We start from the raw sequence: 15874 nt of genomic DNA on the forward strand, positions 1-15874 counted from the left end.
CCTTCAGGCTCCGGTTTCTCAACTGTTGGACTCTGATAGGGCCTCATTTCGAAATGCAGCTGGTCCGCTTGTCTATACAGAATCATCAGTCGCGTCGCTGGTGGCTTCACAGTTCCAATGTGACCAAAAGCTGTTCCTTTCACAATTTGGTCTTGGGTGATGGTCACTACAGACGCCAGCCTCAGAGGTTGGGGGCAGTGTTTCAGACTCATCAATTCCAGGGCTCTGGACTAGTCAACAGTCAAAGTTGCAGATCAACATCTCACAGTTGAGGACAATCCGGTGGGCGCTTCTTCGGATTCGAACCATGGTTCAGGGTCATCCAGTGCGGATTCAGTCCGACAACGCCACGGCAGTGGCTTACATAAACAAGCAAGGCGGCACTCGAGGCTACTCCGCAAGGAAACAATTCTCACAGGGGCGGAACATTGGGTTCCGACCATATCCGCGATTCACATTCCAGGAATCGAGAACTGGGAAGCGGTTTCTTAAGCCGTCACACAGTGCTTCCGGAAGAGTGGGAGTTTCACCAGGAGGTGTTTCTGACTCGAGTAGCCCGGTGGGGGATGCCCGATGTAGATCGGATGGCGTCTCGCCTCAACAACAAACTTCCTCTCTACGGGTCGTGTACTCAGGACCCTCCAGCAGTTCTAATCGATGCACTGTCAGCGCCGTGGCACTTTCAACTGGGATATGTGTGTCCACCGTTGCCATTGTTTCCACGTCTGCTTCAACGCATTCAGAGAGACGGTCTTCCTATCATCCTGGTGGCCCCAGATTGGCCACGCTGACAGTGGTACACTCTTCTGCGCAAGATGGTCATCAAGGAGCCATTCCGACTCCCTCTGCGACCAGATCTTCTGATTCAGGGACCATGTCACCACCCAGGTTTGGTCGGCTGGCTTTGACAGCTTGGTTTTTGAATCCAACTTTTAAGGGAAAAGAGGTTTTTTTCTCGCTCTGTTGGGTAAACGATGATTTAGGCTAAAAAGCCAGTGACTTATGGAATTTACCACAGAGTGTGGCGTATTACATTGCTTGGTGTGAAAAGAGTGGTTTAACACCGGATTTGTTTAGAGTCCCTCGTTTGTTACCCTTCCTTCGGGAGGGTCTCAATAAAGGTCTGAGACTTTCTTCACTGGAGGGTCAAGTTTCTGCCTTGTCTGTTCTTTTTTCAAATCTATCATTCCAGAAGTTCAGACGTTCCTTCAGGGAAGTTCTTCGGATTCAGCCACCTTTTGTTCCTCCGGTTCCTCTCTGGGAATGTCACTTAGTCCTTACGGCTCTTCAGAAGTCTCCATTTGATACCTTTGGAATCTGTAGAATAGCGGTATCTAACGTTAAAAAAGTTGTTTTCCTATTGGCAATTGCCTCCGCAAGACGAGGATCTCAATTGGCAGCTTTTTCCCTTTTTTATTGCAGACCACCCTTGTTGGTGTTTCATGATGACCGGGTGGTTCTGCGAACAAGACCGTCCTTCCAGCGTTTAATCCTTCTCCTTCCGTGGAGGATCCCCATTTGGTTCTTTTAGATATGCTTAGGGCCTTACGGTTTAATTATCTCGTACGGATCATATCTGTCGTACGGATGCATTGTTGGTTTTTAATTGATGCGTCCAAACGAGATTGGCCGGCTTCCAAGAACACAGTGGCTCGTTGGGTGACTTCGACCATCAAACAGTCTTCTGATGTTTCAGTTCCTGACTCAATTCCAGCTCATTCGAGTTGGAGCTTCTTGGGCTGCTCGCGGGGGTGCATCTATTGAGCAGCTGTGTAGGGCGACGACCTGGTCGTCGGTGCATACGTTTAAAAAAAAAAAAAAAAAGTTTTTACCGTTTTCATACCTTTGGTTTGGAGACTGCCTCTGTTGGGCGTCAGATGTTACGGACGGCTATGCCGTCTACTTCTCCCTCCTCTCATTAGCTTGCTTTGGGAAATCCCACAAGTAACGGCGCAGCGTCCCCCAGATGGATGAAAGAGAAATAGGGATTTTTGTTTACTTACCGTAAAATCTCTTTCTCTGATTCCATCTGGGGGACGCTGCGATCCCTCCCATATGTTTGTCTGGTTTAACCAGTTAATTCTTTTCGGTCTATCTCCTTTGGCTTGGCTAAACGTTAACTGAGGTACTGGCTAGGCAGGAAGGAGATGGGAGGGGTTAGAGGGGGGAGGAGTTAGATTCTAATAGTTCTGTGCCAAACTCCACAACCACACACCTCTAACCCACAAGTAACGGCGCAGCGTCCCCCAGATGGAATCAGAGAAAGAGATTTTACGGTAAGTAAACAAAAATCCCTATTTCTATGGCTGTGTAGAAGGTTGGCACCTAATGATTTATTTACAAGAGATGATGTTGTCCTTCCAGGAATATCATTCTCTTTCTGTAACTAAAACATACATTAATTGCTGAACTTGGAGTAGTGGGATAGGAAAGTGACAGAAATTCTGAAATCCCTTATTAAATAAGAGTTTTTCTAAGTGTTTCTTGCCTGCACTTCACTTTCACCCATATTTCAAATGTTCCTTATTTACACCCTGATATCAGCTGCTATGAAGAATCTACGAGATGGTACCCGGAGTCCAAGAAGTGTTCCAGAGATGACACTGAAGAGAACCTATGATGCCATGGAAGGAAATATAAAGCAGAACTTGTCTGTGAGAGAATCTGCTGTATCGGCACCAATGGAAGGTAGTTGTATTATCAGTATAACGAAATAGACATATTACTGTATTTGTTATATCTTGTCTAAACGTAATGTATTCATGTGAAAATCTTCTGCATCATAAAATGTAAAATCCTTTTTTTAATTACATATCTTCCAACTGATAAGAGACTTAGGGCTGAAATACTGCACTTATGAAGTCTGCTTTTCAGAAGCTCAACCTTCATCTGCTGAATTAGGAAAGAAACTGTTCAGGGCTTTAACAGGACTACTTTCCTAAAGAGGACCAAACATTGATAATTTGTGTATGTATTATTGCTCTCTGAATTCAGGAGCCTACCCTGCAGAGGCTTCAATTTTTGTCCCCTCATGGCTTTGTTTCAAAGAGAGAAATCTCTGCTTCCAATGAGGGAGTTGTCCTTGTTTAAAGGTGGCTTATCTCTTATTGTTTACATAAAATGATTTGGTTAATGGGTATTTAAGTAAATATTGGGATTTTTACATTTACTTACTACTTGGGATCCTGCTGGTGATTTTCAGTGATCAGTTCCTGCCACGCTATTATATATGTAACATTTGCAGTGAATATACATATATTGTATACTTGAGATGCATGTGCTTGGCCAGCCGGATTGCTGCTCATCTTGAACGTCTGTGCTGCCATTATGAAAGGCAGGGCACCAAACCAGTTTCTGTGACAAGATGTTATCACTGCACACCTCGACACGTTGGCCATGAATTTCAGCTGCTGATGGGCCCTTTAGACGCAGAAATCTGATCACACTCCGCACCCCAGTGTTGGACCATGTTTCCACAAGCTCCACCATCTTACAGCTGATGTTGGGACAGTATGAATGATATATATATACATACATATATATATATATATATATATATATATATATATATATATATATATATATATATAATATGGAAAACAAGGGTGAGAACAGCGCCTCCTAGTGCATTAAATGAGATTTTTACGTAGGAACCTTCACTATATTCCAAAACACCAATAGATGAGGTAAGTATAATATAAAGTGGAACACATCCACTTGTAATTTGCTTTTGTTTAGAATCATCCATGTAGGTTCAATGGTCTGACAAGTCAGTTCAGCAGCAGGTCGAAGTATATATCATTCAGTCATATAGACCATATGTAGGGGAAAAAATAAATCCAACAATCATGTAACACAATTTATTGGCCCCAAAACAAACAATAATACCCGTACATCAAAAAAAAAGTCATAAAGCTTATCTGATAGACAGCGGGTAAGTAGTCCCGGTAATCGTACTCAACACGTTTCGTCCATATGGCAGTACATGCCGGACTTCATCAGGAGTATATAGCCCTTATCTCTACATGCTCTATTTATCTGGTCTTTGACTGAATGATATATACTTTGACCTGCTGCTGAGCTGACTTGTCAGACCATTGAACCTACCTGGATGATTCAAAACAAAAGCGAATTACAAGTGTATGTGTTCCACTTTATATGGTACTTACCTCATCTATTGGTGTTTTGGAATTTGGTGAAGGTTTCTGCATAAAAATCTAATTTAATGCACCAGGAGGCGTTGTTCTCACCGTTGTTTTCCAGATCAGATTGAAAGAACCGATTGAACACCAGTTTACTGGAGGATAGCGGCCATTCATTGGGAGAGGATTGCTAAAAGAAGTTGGCGGACACTGACCTTATTATATGAACTTAACACGTGTGGGACAAATAACATAGGGTGTAGCACTCAGTACCACCATTGTTGTGTATATACAGTGTGTGTATATGTGTGTGTGTGTGTGTATATATATATATATATATATATATATGTGTGTGTGTGTATATATATATATATATATATATATATATATATATGTGTGTGTGTGTGTGTTTTATTTTAACAAAGCAGTGCCGCTAAAACACATTGCATAATGTTGTTATTCTTTAGTCTGTTTAAGGCTCTGTTTTGATAGACCGTAATATTAAACTCTGCAGGCATCCATGAGTCACCTCTTCTGCTCCCTGGATACAAATTTGAGAAAATAAAGCACTTATGTTAGGAAGAGGCAGGAGTGTATTGTAGATAGAGGAGGAGGATGTGTCATGGTGCCTATTTAAAGAACTCTTGTTATAAGTATTATTGTTGCCATCCTACTCCCCAGTAGTTTTCATCTTTTTGTGAGCTTTTCCAGACATTGGTCTCCCATGATTCAGTCACTTGCGAGAGGAATTTATGTGGTACAATAATAGTATTAACTGCCATTAACTGCTGTTTGGAGTAAACACTATTACAATATTGAAGGTTCTTCCTTTAATTTTTTTATTGTAAATATAGTTCTATATATAACTCCACTAGATATACTGTATATTACAATTTAATTTGGGGCTGTTTGTCTTGTGAATATTACACGACTTACATGTTGCTTTGTGTTCTCAGGATTGATATGTCGTACTCTACCCAAAGGCAGCCCCCACTCAGAGCTGAAAGAGAGGCAGGTCATGACTGGCTCAATCATGCAAGGTAAGTATCAATAGACTTCTGGACCATTATTCTTTCAGATACAGTTAAAATAGCCTTCATTGTATTGATAATAGCCAGTAAATTTTGGTAATTACGTTCTTACCAGGCACACCTAGAGCCACATCTGAGAACTTTGAAGAAGGGCTCAAGTATGCTAAGCAAATAAAACGTGAAAGTCCTCCAATAAGGTCATTTGAAGGAGCCATCACCAAGGGCAAGCCTTATGATGGTGTCACTACAATCAAAGAAATGGGACGCTCCATTCATGAAATCCCCAGGCAGGACCTCATTAGTCAAGAAAGTCGCAAGACCCCAGAAAGTTCTAGGACAATAATGGAAGGTTCAATTTCCCAGGTGAATTTCTTACCTTGCTTTCTGTATATGCAAGTCTTTTATTATTCTGTCTGTGAAAGTACATAAATACTGTTTACTGAACTTCTAACAGGGAACACCTATAAAACATGAAGGTTCTTCTGGTCAATCAACCATCAAACACAACGTGAAGTCCTTGATCATGGGTCCAAGTAAGTTGCCACGTGGGGTGCCACAAATGGAGATGATGCCAGAAAATTTAAAAGTGGTCGATAGAGCAAAATATGAAGACTCTAAATCCTCTGATGCTATTCGATCACGTCACACATCCGTAGTCAGTTCTGGTACGTCAGTGCTCCGGTCAACTCTACATGAAGCCTCAAAGTCCCAGTTGAGCCCTGGAATTTATGAGGATGCCAATGCCAGGAGAACTCCAGTGAACTATCCCAGCCCTATGTCCAGAAGTTCACCTATGGCACGGACATCAGAAGGTAAGAAATTACATTCTTGTCTCTTTGAAAAGATGACATGCCTAAAGTGATACTAGTTTCAGTTCTCTAGATAGTATGTTATATCGACCTCCCCCTTCCCACTCATAATACGTACTTATTGTATTGTTTTTGTTTCAGGTGGACTTACTCCAGGAAAGTCTTCCAGTCATGAGAGAAAAAACACCTTAACCCCCACACAAAGAGAGAACATTGTAGTGAAGTCCCCTGTTCCTGGTGTAGATCCATCCTCTGCTCACAGTCCCTTTGATCCTCATATGCGGGGCGCCACCCCTGGAGAGGTCTATAGAGCTCATCTGCCTCCTCACCTCGATCCTATCCAGTTCCACAGAGCGTTGGATCCCGGTATGTAATTTTAGCTATCTTCCATGAGTGGAAATAAGATTTTTGATTGGAATGTTAGTAAATCTCCTATTAATCAGTGTGCATCATGTAATTCTTCCTTCATTTAGTGTAAACAACTTTCTCATTCATTCCTGAGGACATAGGGATAAATTTTGGGTATAGGCGGTAAGCTAGCCTGGGCACCAAACGGTTACATTTCTTTACCCAGCAACACAGGCTCCCTCCCCTCCTATAACCCAATGCAGTCAGTGTCCCCAGCCAGTCTCCACAGCACACCAGGGAGCAAGAGCTGCAGCCAGCACGACAGAGATCAGGTAAGGTGCGGGAGTCTGCCGGTAGCGCTGGATAGTGGGGGCCAGGTCATGATTTGGAAAGGCTCACACCTGTCATGATGGTTTGTGCGTTCTGTGTTTGCAAGATATGCAGTGTGAGGTTCCTTTCGGCGGCTGCTTCCTCTCAGGAACGAGCATGGGCTTCCACGCTCTCTGTTAATGTTCGTCAGCTAGTGAACCAGCTTGCGAATCCTAGACCTCCCCCTGCTGCTGTAGATACAGGTGCTGTTCAATAGGCTAATGTTTTGCCTGCTCAGGGAAATGCACAACCAGCTGCCATAGAACCGCCATGGTTTCTGACTTTTTCACAGTCTTTAGGGCCTAGCACAGGTGTATGCTTCTCTCCAACAGATGTTGGACAGGGACAGGCTGTCCAAGCGCATGCCACCCAGACAGGACAGCTCCACACCCCTTTCTGTGTATGACTCTGATTCAGATGTTTCTTCCGCCCGTGAGGACAGCGTTTCAATTTCTTCAGATTTTGAAACTTTATCTGTTCCAGAAGATTACCAAGCACAAGTGTATGTTGAAGCCCTAATTGGTTAGATCCGTGCTTTTAATTTAGGACTTAGATCAGTCTTCTAAGTCTGATGTCCATGTATTTAAACATCAAGAGAAGGCGGCGGCTGAAATCCCTTCCTCTGCACAGCGGGCTGGTAGACCTCCTAGTGGAGCCATGGGCTCATTCTTACAAGCGGTTTTTGGTATCTAAAATCATTTCTACATTTTATCTACTTCCAGCCCCAGATGGGGAAAAATTGGAGCCCCCCCCTCTCCGGTGAATACACACATTGCCTGTTTTGTTAGATCCACTACCCTTCCTATACCAAACACAGCCTCCCTTAAGGATCCACCAGATGAGAAGATGGAAAGTTTCCTTAAAACAATCTTTTCTAATGCAGGTGCATCCACTTGTGTTGCTAAGGCCATAGGATGTTGGGCGGACTTCCTAGAAGGGCGGTCTTCACTCTGGTTCTCACATTTCTGACTTAATTGTCTCTGAGCATATCTCCCTTGCAAGCACTTATCTTGGTGAGGCTGCCATTCTTACTACTAAGGTTTCGGCATCTGCGGTTGCTGCCAGGAGAGCCCTCTAGCTTCATACATAGTGTGCCGATGCAGATTCCAGAAAGGCCCTATAGGCTCTTCCCTTTTCATGTGATGTGCTGTTCAGTCCAGAATTGGACAAGACTGGCGGCTACGGGGGTGGATTCCAAAACAGCCTTTCTATTCTCTGCGACAGCACCTAGGTTGAGACCTTCGACTTTTCGCTACTTTCACCCACAAGGTAAGGCAGAGAGGGCCAGTCTTTCGACAGGTTCCAGGGATCTTCCTCTAAGAGCTCGAAGTCCAGGGGTAAACAGATGCTTAGCTGCAAAACCGTCCGACGAGCCTTATGCCTGACTGGGCAGGCCTCCAATTGGGAACTCCCATGGTGGGAGGTCGTCCTCTGCTTTTTGGCAATGTCTGGTCGTCAGTGACTTTGGAAGCTCAGGTAAAGGGCGAAATTTCACAGGGTTAAGTTCTTTCCTTCCGGGAATGTTCTTCGGACCAGTTTTTTTCCACAGGCCATCCCTCAGATCAAAGAAAAGCAGAAGCTTTTCGAGAGTCCATTCGCTCTTTTTTGGCTTCCCAAGTTATAACTCCTGTTCCCCCAGCACAACGGGGCACAGGCTTTTATAGCAACCTTTTTCTTTTTTATAAACTAGACTGATCGTTCCGACACATTCTGAGCATTAAGTCACTTAACAGATACCTTCATGTTCATTTCACATGGAGTCTCTGCGCTCCATTCTTCTGGCTCTGACACCATAGGATTTCATGACCTCATCAAGGATGCCTACTTACAATGCATCCGGAAAGTATTCACAGCGCATCAGTTTTTCCACATTTTGTTATGTTACAGCTTTATTCCAAAATGGAATAAATTAAATTTTCCCTCCAAAATTCTACATACAATTTCACATAATGACAACGTGAAAAAGTTTTTTTGTGATTTTTGCAAATTTATTTAAAAAAAATAAAAAACTAATAAATCACATGTATATAAGTATTCACAGCCTTTGTCATGAAGCTCAAAATTGAGCTCAGGTGCATCCTTTTTCCACTGATCATCCTTGAGATGTCCTACAGCTTAATTTGAGTCTACCTGTGGTAAATTCAGTTGATTGGACATGATTTGTAAAGGCACACACCTGTCTATATATGGTCCCACACTTGACAGTGCATGTCTGAGCACAAACCAGGCACCTCCGAGACAGGAAAATCTGGGGAAAGGTGCAGAAAAATATCTGCTGCTGTGAAGGTCCCAATGAGCACAGTGGCCTCCATCATCCGTAAATGGAAGACGTTCGGAACCACCAGGACACTTCCCCCTAGAGCTGGCTGGCCGTCTAAACTGAGGGATCGGGGGAGAAGGGCCCTAGTCAGGGAGGTGACCAAGAACCTGATGGTTACTCTGTCAGAGCTACAGCATTCCTCTGTGGAGAGAGAACCTTCCAGAAGGACAACCATCTCTGTAGCAATCCACTAATCAGGTCTGTATGGTAGAGTGGCCAGACGGAAGCCAATCCTTAGTAAAAAGCACATGGCACCCCACCTAGAGCTTGCCAAAATCCACCTGAAGGACTCTCTGACCATGAGAAACGAAATACTCTGGTCTGATGAGACAAAGATTGAACTCTTTGGCGTGAATGCCAGGCATCATGTTTGGAGTAAACCAGGCACCACTCATCACTAGGACAATATTGTCCCTACAGTGAAGCATGGTGGTGGCAGCATCATGCTGTGGGGATGTTTTTCAGCAGCAGGAACTGGGAGACTAGTCAGGATAGAGGGAAAGATGAATGCAGCATTGTACAGAGACATCCTGGATGAAAACCTGCTCCAGAGCGTTCTTGACCTCAGATTGGGACGACGATTCATCTTTCAGCAGGACAACGGCCCTAAGCACACAGCCAAGATATGAAAGGAGTGGCTTCAGGACAACTCTGTGAATGTCCTTGTGTGGCTCAGCCAGAGCCCAGACTTGAATCCGATTGAACATCTCTGGAGAGATCTGAAAATGGCTGTGCATCCCATCCAACCTGATGGAGCTTGAGAGGTGCTGCAAAGAGGAATAGGCGAAACTGCTCAAAGATTGGTATCCCAAGCTTGTGGCATCATATTCAAAAAGACTTGAAGCTGTAGTTGCTGCCAAAGGTGCATCAAGGAAGTATTGAGCAAAGGCTGTGAACTTATGTACATGTGATTTCTTAGTTTTTCATTTCTCCGGCAGGTTGTCCTCAGGATAACAATGGGATATGATGGAGCATCAGCCTATTGGCACCAATCGATCAAAGCTTTCTGGCCTCCCAGGATGCAACGGGCCCATCCATCTATCCCCGCCCACTGGCTCAGGCAAATCAGTTTTTTGTTTGGTGCGGCAGGAGCCAGACCATGGTCAGATCTGCAGAGAATGTCAATGGAGGTTCCACTTCTGCTTCCTCAACGTCCAGATCTACTGATGCAGGGTACTTGTTATCACAGACATCTGGACCAGACTGTCTTTGATTGCGTGGTTCTTGAAACCTCTATCCTGAAATCAAGAGGATTCTAACAACAGGTAATTCAAACAATGCTCAGAGCAAGGAAACCTTCCTCAGCTCGTATTTATCACCGAATATGGCAAGCCTATATTCATTGGTGCAGTGATAGAAATGTGGACCCTAAATCTTTCAGAGTTTCCAGGGTCTTAGCTTTCCTTCAGGCAGAAATGGATAAAGGTTTGAAGGTGGCTTACTTGAGAGTGCAAGTATCGGCATTGACTGTATGGTTCTAAAAGAAAATTGCCAGTTTGCAGGATGTGCGTACTTTCTTCCAAGGAATGCGGCGCATTCAACCTCCGTTTGTTCCGCCTACAGTGCCGTGGGACTTGTGTAGTCCTGAAAACCCTTCACGTTGCCCCATTCGAACCACTTGATAAAGTGGATCTTAAATGGTTGACAGCCACTCTTTCTGCTGATTATGGCATCCGCTAGAAGAGTATCAGATTTAGGAGCGCTGTCATGTCGTTCCCCATTTCTGATTTTCTATCCAGATAAAGCAGTTCTCAGAACTAGATCTGGGTATCTTCCTAAGGTGGTGTCTAAATTCCACCTTAATGAAGAAATTGTAATCCCGGCTTTTCAGGTATCGGGACTTTCTGCGGGAGATGCATCGCTGGACGTGGTCCGTGCATTAAGGATCTACGTGGATCGTACAAGTGCCATCAGAAAGACAGATTCTCTCTTCATTCTGTACGGATTTCACATAAGAGAATGGCCTGCTAATAAGCAGACGCTGGCAAGATGGCTTCGGATGACGATTTCAGAAGCATATTCTCAGGCTGATCTCCCTGTTCCGGCTAATGTCTCTGCTCACTCTACTTGTAAGGTAGGTCCCACATGGGCAGCACAGCGTGGTGCTTCAGCAGAACAGATTTGTAAGGCAGCCACATGGTCTTCCATTAACATATTCATTAGACATTATGCCTTGAATACTTTTGCCTCTCATGACGCTGAATTCGGGCGAAGGGTTCTCTTGTCCAATCAGGAGTGTCCCCACCACTAAATTGCTTTGTGAAATCCCATTGTTATACTGTGGATAACCTGTGGACCCTGCAGGAGAAATATACGTTATGGTAAGAACTTACCGTTGATAACTGTATTTCTCCTAAGTCCACAGGTTCCACAGGGATCCCACTCTGACGCACCTGATTTGAGGATCCTTCTACTCACTAACCTCTTCTTTCGTGTACGGAAGGGTGTGCATGTGTGTTCTTCTTGCCTGATTAGGGCTCTACATGATGCTCCTGCCTAGTGCTTTGGAATACAAATGATTTGCCTGAGCCAGTGGGCGGGGATATATGGACGGGCCCGTTACATCCTGGGAGGCCAGGAAGCTTTGATCGATTGGTGCCAATCCGCTGACGCTCCATCATATCCCATTGTTATCCTGTGGAACCTGAGGACCTAGGAGAAATACCGTTATCAATGGTAAGTTCTTACCATAACATATATTTTTAATAAATTTGCGAAAATTTCAAAAAACTTTTTTTATGTTGTCATTATGGAGTATTGTGTGTAGAATTTTGAGGGAAGAAATTAATTTATTCTATTTTGGAATAAGTCTATAACAAAATGTGGAAAAAGTAAAGCACTGTGAATACTTTCTGGATGCACTGTACATATTTCTTTTTCATCCACTAGGGGTCACTGGAGTACTCTAGGGATATGGACGGCTTCTGTAGGAAACAGGGCACTGAATATTTAAATTTAGAACACTCCACCCCTCCATATCCCAGAGTACCCCAGTGTTTTTTCTGTGCTCGAAGTAGCAACAGGTCTGTGGCTTGGTCCACAATTCTTTTGAATATTTTTTTTTTTTTTTTTTAAGTTAATATTTTTTCTTTTTTCATACACATCCCTTTCCCCCTTCCAAAAGGCAGGGTCAGGGATAGTGCAAGCTGCTACTAGCAGCTTTGGCGTGTCGGTCCTCAATAAATGAGCACCCTCACAGCCATATAGACCTCCTGCAGACAGGCTGGCTGGCGCTTGCAGAGAAGCCCCGTCGGAGCCTCACCACAAGCAGGAGTAAAGGTATATTGCTTGGGGCGGTCAGCTCCCGCTGCCGCCCCGCTCCGCTGTGTGGGGACAAAAGTTTCGTTAACACTGATGAGGGATCCCTCTAAGCCCGCCCGCCGCCGCTGCTCCGGCCCCCACCGCTGCTCCGGCCGCTGCTCAGAGCGCTTCAGGACGCGCTCCCCGCTGTCTGTCCCAGCGCGTCCCGCTACCCGGCTCCCGCTGGCGGCCCCACACTCTGCCCGCCCAGCACTGCATCCGCAACGGGGCATACAGGGGGGGGGGCATTACAGACTGCATACAATCAGCGGCACGAGGGGGGATAAACTGCAGCAACAGCAGTATGCTAGTCTGCAGGGATGAGTTGTCAGTTTATCAGCTTGTAACCTGTACTTTGACTATGATTTTAAGCATGGCAGCCATTTTAACCATGCTTCCTGTGTCTTCCTGCTGTGATTCCAGAACGTTCCAGTACTACATCTCTACTCCACCGGAGGCGCAGGGGTGTTAGTGGGAATTTGGGATCACATTTCATAGTACTGGCCACGTGTACTGCACTTGGCCAGATATATATATAGAGACACCTTAGTACTATATTACTGAGTCGTGCAAGTGTCTGTTTGTTTGTGTATTGTATTGTCTATCTCCATAATGAGTAAGGCACCAGCAAAAATTAAAAAGCATCACTGTAAAGTCTGTAGCAGTGTGTTACCGGATGGATCTACCACATGTCCAGTATGTTTTGTGGATTCTGTTCCGAGTACAATTTCTGCTCCGGTTTTAAAGCCAATTTCCTCCCCGGACCCTCCATGGGATTTGCTAGCCAATATACTGGCTGGGTTGCAATCAGAATTGACCGCCGCTCGACAAGAGCGGGAAGCGGCAAGATCTGAGTCTAGGGTGAGACCGCCAGAACTACCGGAGGCGTCTCCGCCTTGCGAAAGGTCCAAATCCATTTTGGGTAGACGGGATAAATTTCATATGTCTTATGATTTACCAGTTTCTGCTATGTTGCATTCTGACGATTCCATGGCAGACCTCACGGCACAAGATGAGTGTGAGGAGGGCGAAGTGGAGTCAGATAGTGAGGATTTTAACAGCTCAGGCATTGATAATCTCATCAGAGCGGTGTGTCAGTCTCTGAAGTTTACAGAAACTGAGGAGCCTCTGACAAATGATCAGGTCGTATTTACTAAACGACAGAGAACTCCAATGTGTTTTCCTGTTTCGGAGTCTCTTAATAAGATGTTAGTAGAAACACGACAGACTCCAGATAAACGGTTTTCTATACCTCGCAGATTTAAGTCTAGTTACCTGTTTCCAGACTCTGTGACATGTACATGGGAGAATCCACCAATAGTTGATTCGTCAGTGTCGAAGCTTACAAAGAAATTAACCATACCAGTGCCAGCTGCTACTACGCTTAAAGACCCTTCAGATCGCAAAATAGAAACTATGCTAAAGTCCATGTATGTAGCAGCAGGAGTGCTGCTGAAACCTGGCTTGGTTGGCATCTGGGTCACTAAGGCGCTCATAGTATGGATAACAGAACTCAAGTCTGCCCTCCATGACGAACACCTTATACTTCTTGCTGATCAAATGTGTGAGGCTGCGGAGTATCTCTGTACAGCTTCTACTCACGTCTGTCAGCTCACTTCTCGCCTTTCATCGTCGCTAGTTACGGCACGACGAGCACTCTGGCTGCGTTCTTGGCAAGCGGAGGCAGAGGTCAAAAGAGGTATAGAGGCGTTACCTTACGGTGGCAAGAAGTTGTTTGGTCCTGAATTGGACACATGGATTTCTGAGGCCACGGGAGGAAAGTCTGTTTTCTTACCATTGCCTCCACCGGTACCAAGACGGAGGTACTCTGGACCTACGTTCAAATCCTTTAGACCTCAGTCCTTTCGCGGACGTGGCAGAGGAACAGCCACGCCTGGTAGACGGGGTCGTGGACGTGGTTTCCAACAAACCAACACAAGTCGTCAGGACGCTAAGGTCACCGACAAGCCAGTGGCATGACGGGCTACCTGCCCATCTCGGTTCTCCGATTGTGGGAGCACGCCTTCAGACGTTCCATTTGGCGTGGTTCCAGACATCCGCGGATGGGTGGATCCGCAATTTAGTGTTAAGAGGTTACAAAATAGAGTTCGACTGTCTTCCGCCACTGCGGTTTTTCAAGACAGGACTGCCTCTGTCGGACAACAAGAGGGAGGTTCTGCAAATTGCCATTCAGTCCCTACTGGATTCAGCAGTTTTGATTCCGGTCCCTGTACACCAACAGGGTCAGGATTATTATTCCAGTCTGTTTGTGGTACCGAAGCCGGATGGCTCAGTCAGGCCAATATTGAACTTAAATGGTCTCAATCGGTACGTAACTTACTACAGATTCAAGATGAAATCTCTGCGTTCAGTGATTGCGGGTTTAGAGCCAAAGGAATTCATGATTGCGCTAGATCTCAAGGATGCGTACTTACACATTCCGATTTGGCAGCCTCATCAGAGATGCTTGCGGTTTGCAATACGCCAGAACCATTACCAGTTTCAGGCTCTACCGGTTGGCCTTTCGTCAGCGCCTCGGGTATTCACCAAAGTGATGTCTGTGATGATAGCTCATCTCAGATCCCTGGGAGTGACATTAGTTCCGTATTTAGATGATCTGCTCATCAAGGCCCCGTCTCAACAGATGCTTCTCCAACATGCGTTACTAACGTACAATGTACTAGTTCACCACGGTTGGATTGTCAACTTTAAAAAATCGCATCTCATTCCGTCTCAACGCCTTCAATTCCTAGGTATGATTCTCGATATGGTAAATCAAAGAATTTACCTACCACAACAGAAAGTACAGATTATTCGCCATCTAGTACAATTAGTGCTCAAGCCACGCACAGTCTCGGTACATTTGTGCATTCGCCTCTTAGGAACAATGGTGGCGGCTTTCGAAGCGCTTCAGTTCGGAAGATTTCACTCACGTCCTTTTTCAACTGGATGTGCTCGCACAGTGGTCGGGCTCACATCTGCAGATTCACCACAGGGTGAGGTTGTCGCCAAGGGCAAGAGTGTCTCTACTCTGGTGGCTCAAGGAACACAATTTAACCGCAGGGAAACTATTCGGCGGCTGGAATTGGATAATTCTAACGACGGACGCGAGTCTCAGAGGTTGGGGAGCTGTAGTTCAAAATTGTTAACTCCAGGGTCTCTGGGCGGATCACGAAAGATTGCGGTCTATAAATGTCCTGGAACTCCGCGCAATTTACAATGCACTACGACAAGCAGTACACAAGCTTCGCTCTCAGACTGTCTAAGTGCAGTCAGACAACGCAACGGCAGTCGCATACATCAACAAACAAGGAGGAACGAGAAGCCGCATGGCAATGCGGGAAGTAGCTCGAATCCTCAATTGGGCAGAATACCACCAGGTGATATTGTCGGCAGTGTTCATTCCGGGAGTGGACAACTGGGAGGCGGATTATCTCAGCCGTCGGGATTTTCATCCAGGAGAATGGGCATTAAATCCAGAGGTGTTTCACATGTTGGTTCAGCGGTGGGGTTACCCTCAGCTGGACCTGATGGCGTCCCAGTATGTGTCCAGAA

General features: G+C 45.2%; 1 protein-coding gene across 16 annotated transcripts in view; it reads left to right on the top strand.

The window, feature by feature from the left end:
* The window catches only part of NCOR1 (nuclear receptor corepressor 1), a 426430-nt gene that overhangs the window by 326946 nt on the left and 83610 nt on the right, over positions 1-15874 (top strand). For all 16 annotated transcript variants that reach the window (XM_063955846.1, XM_063955845.1, XM_063955858.1 and 13 more), the window contains 5 exons: positions 2545-2688; positions 5099-5182; positions 5289-5536; positions 5628-5985; positions 6124-6348. In XM_063955846.1, coding sequence (XP_063811916.1) covers positions 2545-2688; positions 5099-5182; positions 5289-5536; positions 5628-5985; positions 6124-6348 — 1059 coding nt within the window. The remainder of the gene's footprint in view (positions 1-2544; positions 2689-5098; positions 5183-5288; positions 5537-5627; positions 5986-6123; positions 6349-15874) is intronic.

The sequence above is a fragment of the Pseudophryne corroboree genome, chromosome 2, assembly GCF_028390025.1.
Source record: "Pseudophryne corroboree isolate aPseCor3 chromosome 2, aPseCor3.hap2, whole genome shotgun sequence".
Lineage (NCBI taxonomy): Eukaryota > Metazoa > Chordata > Amphibia > Anura > Myobatrachidae > Pseudophryne > Pseudophryne corroboree.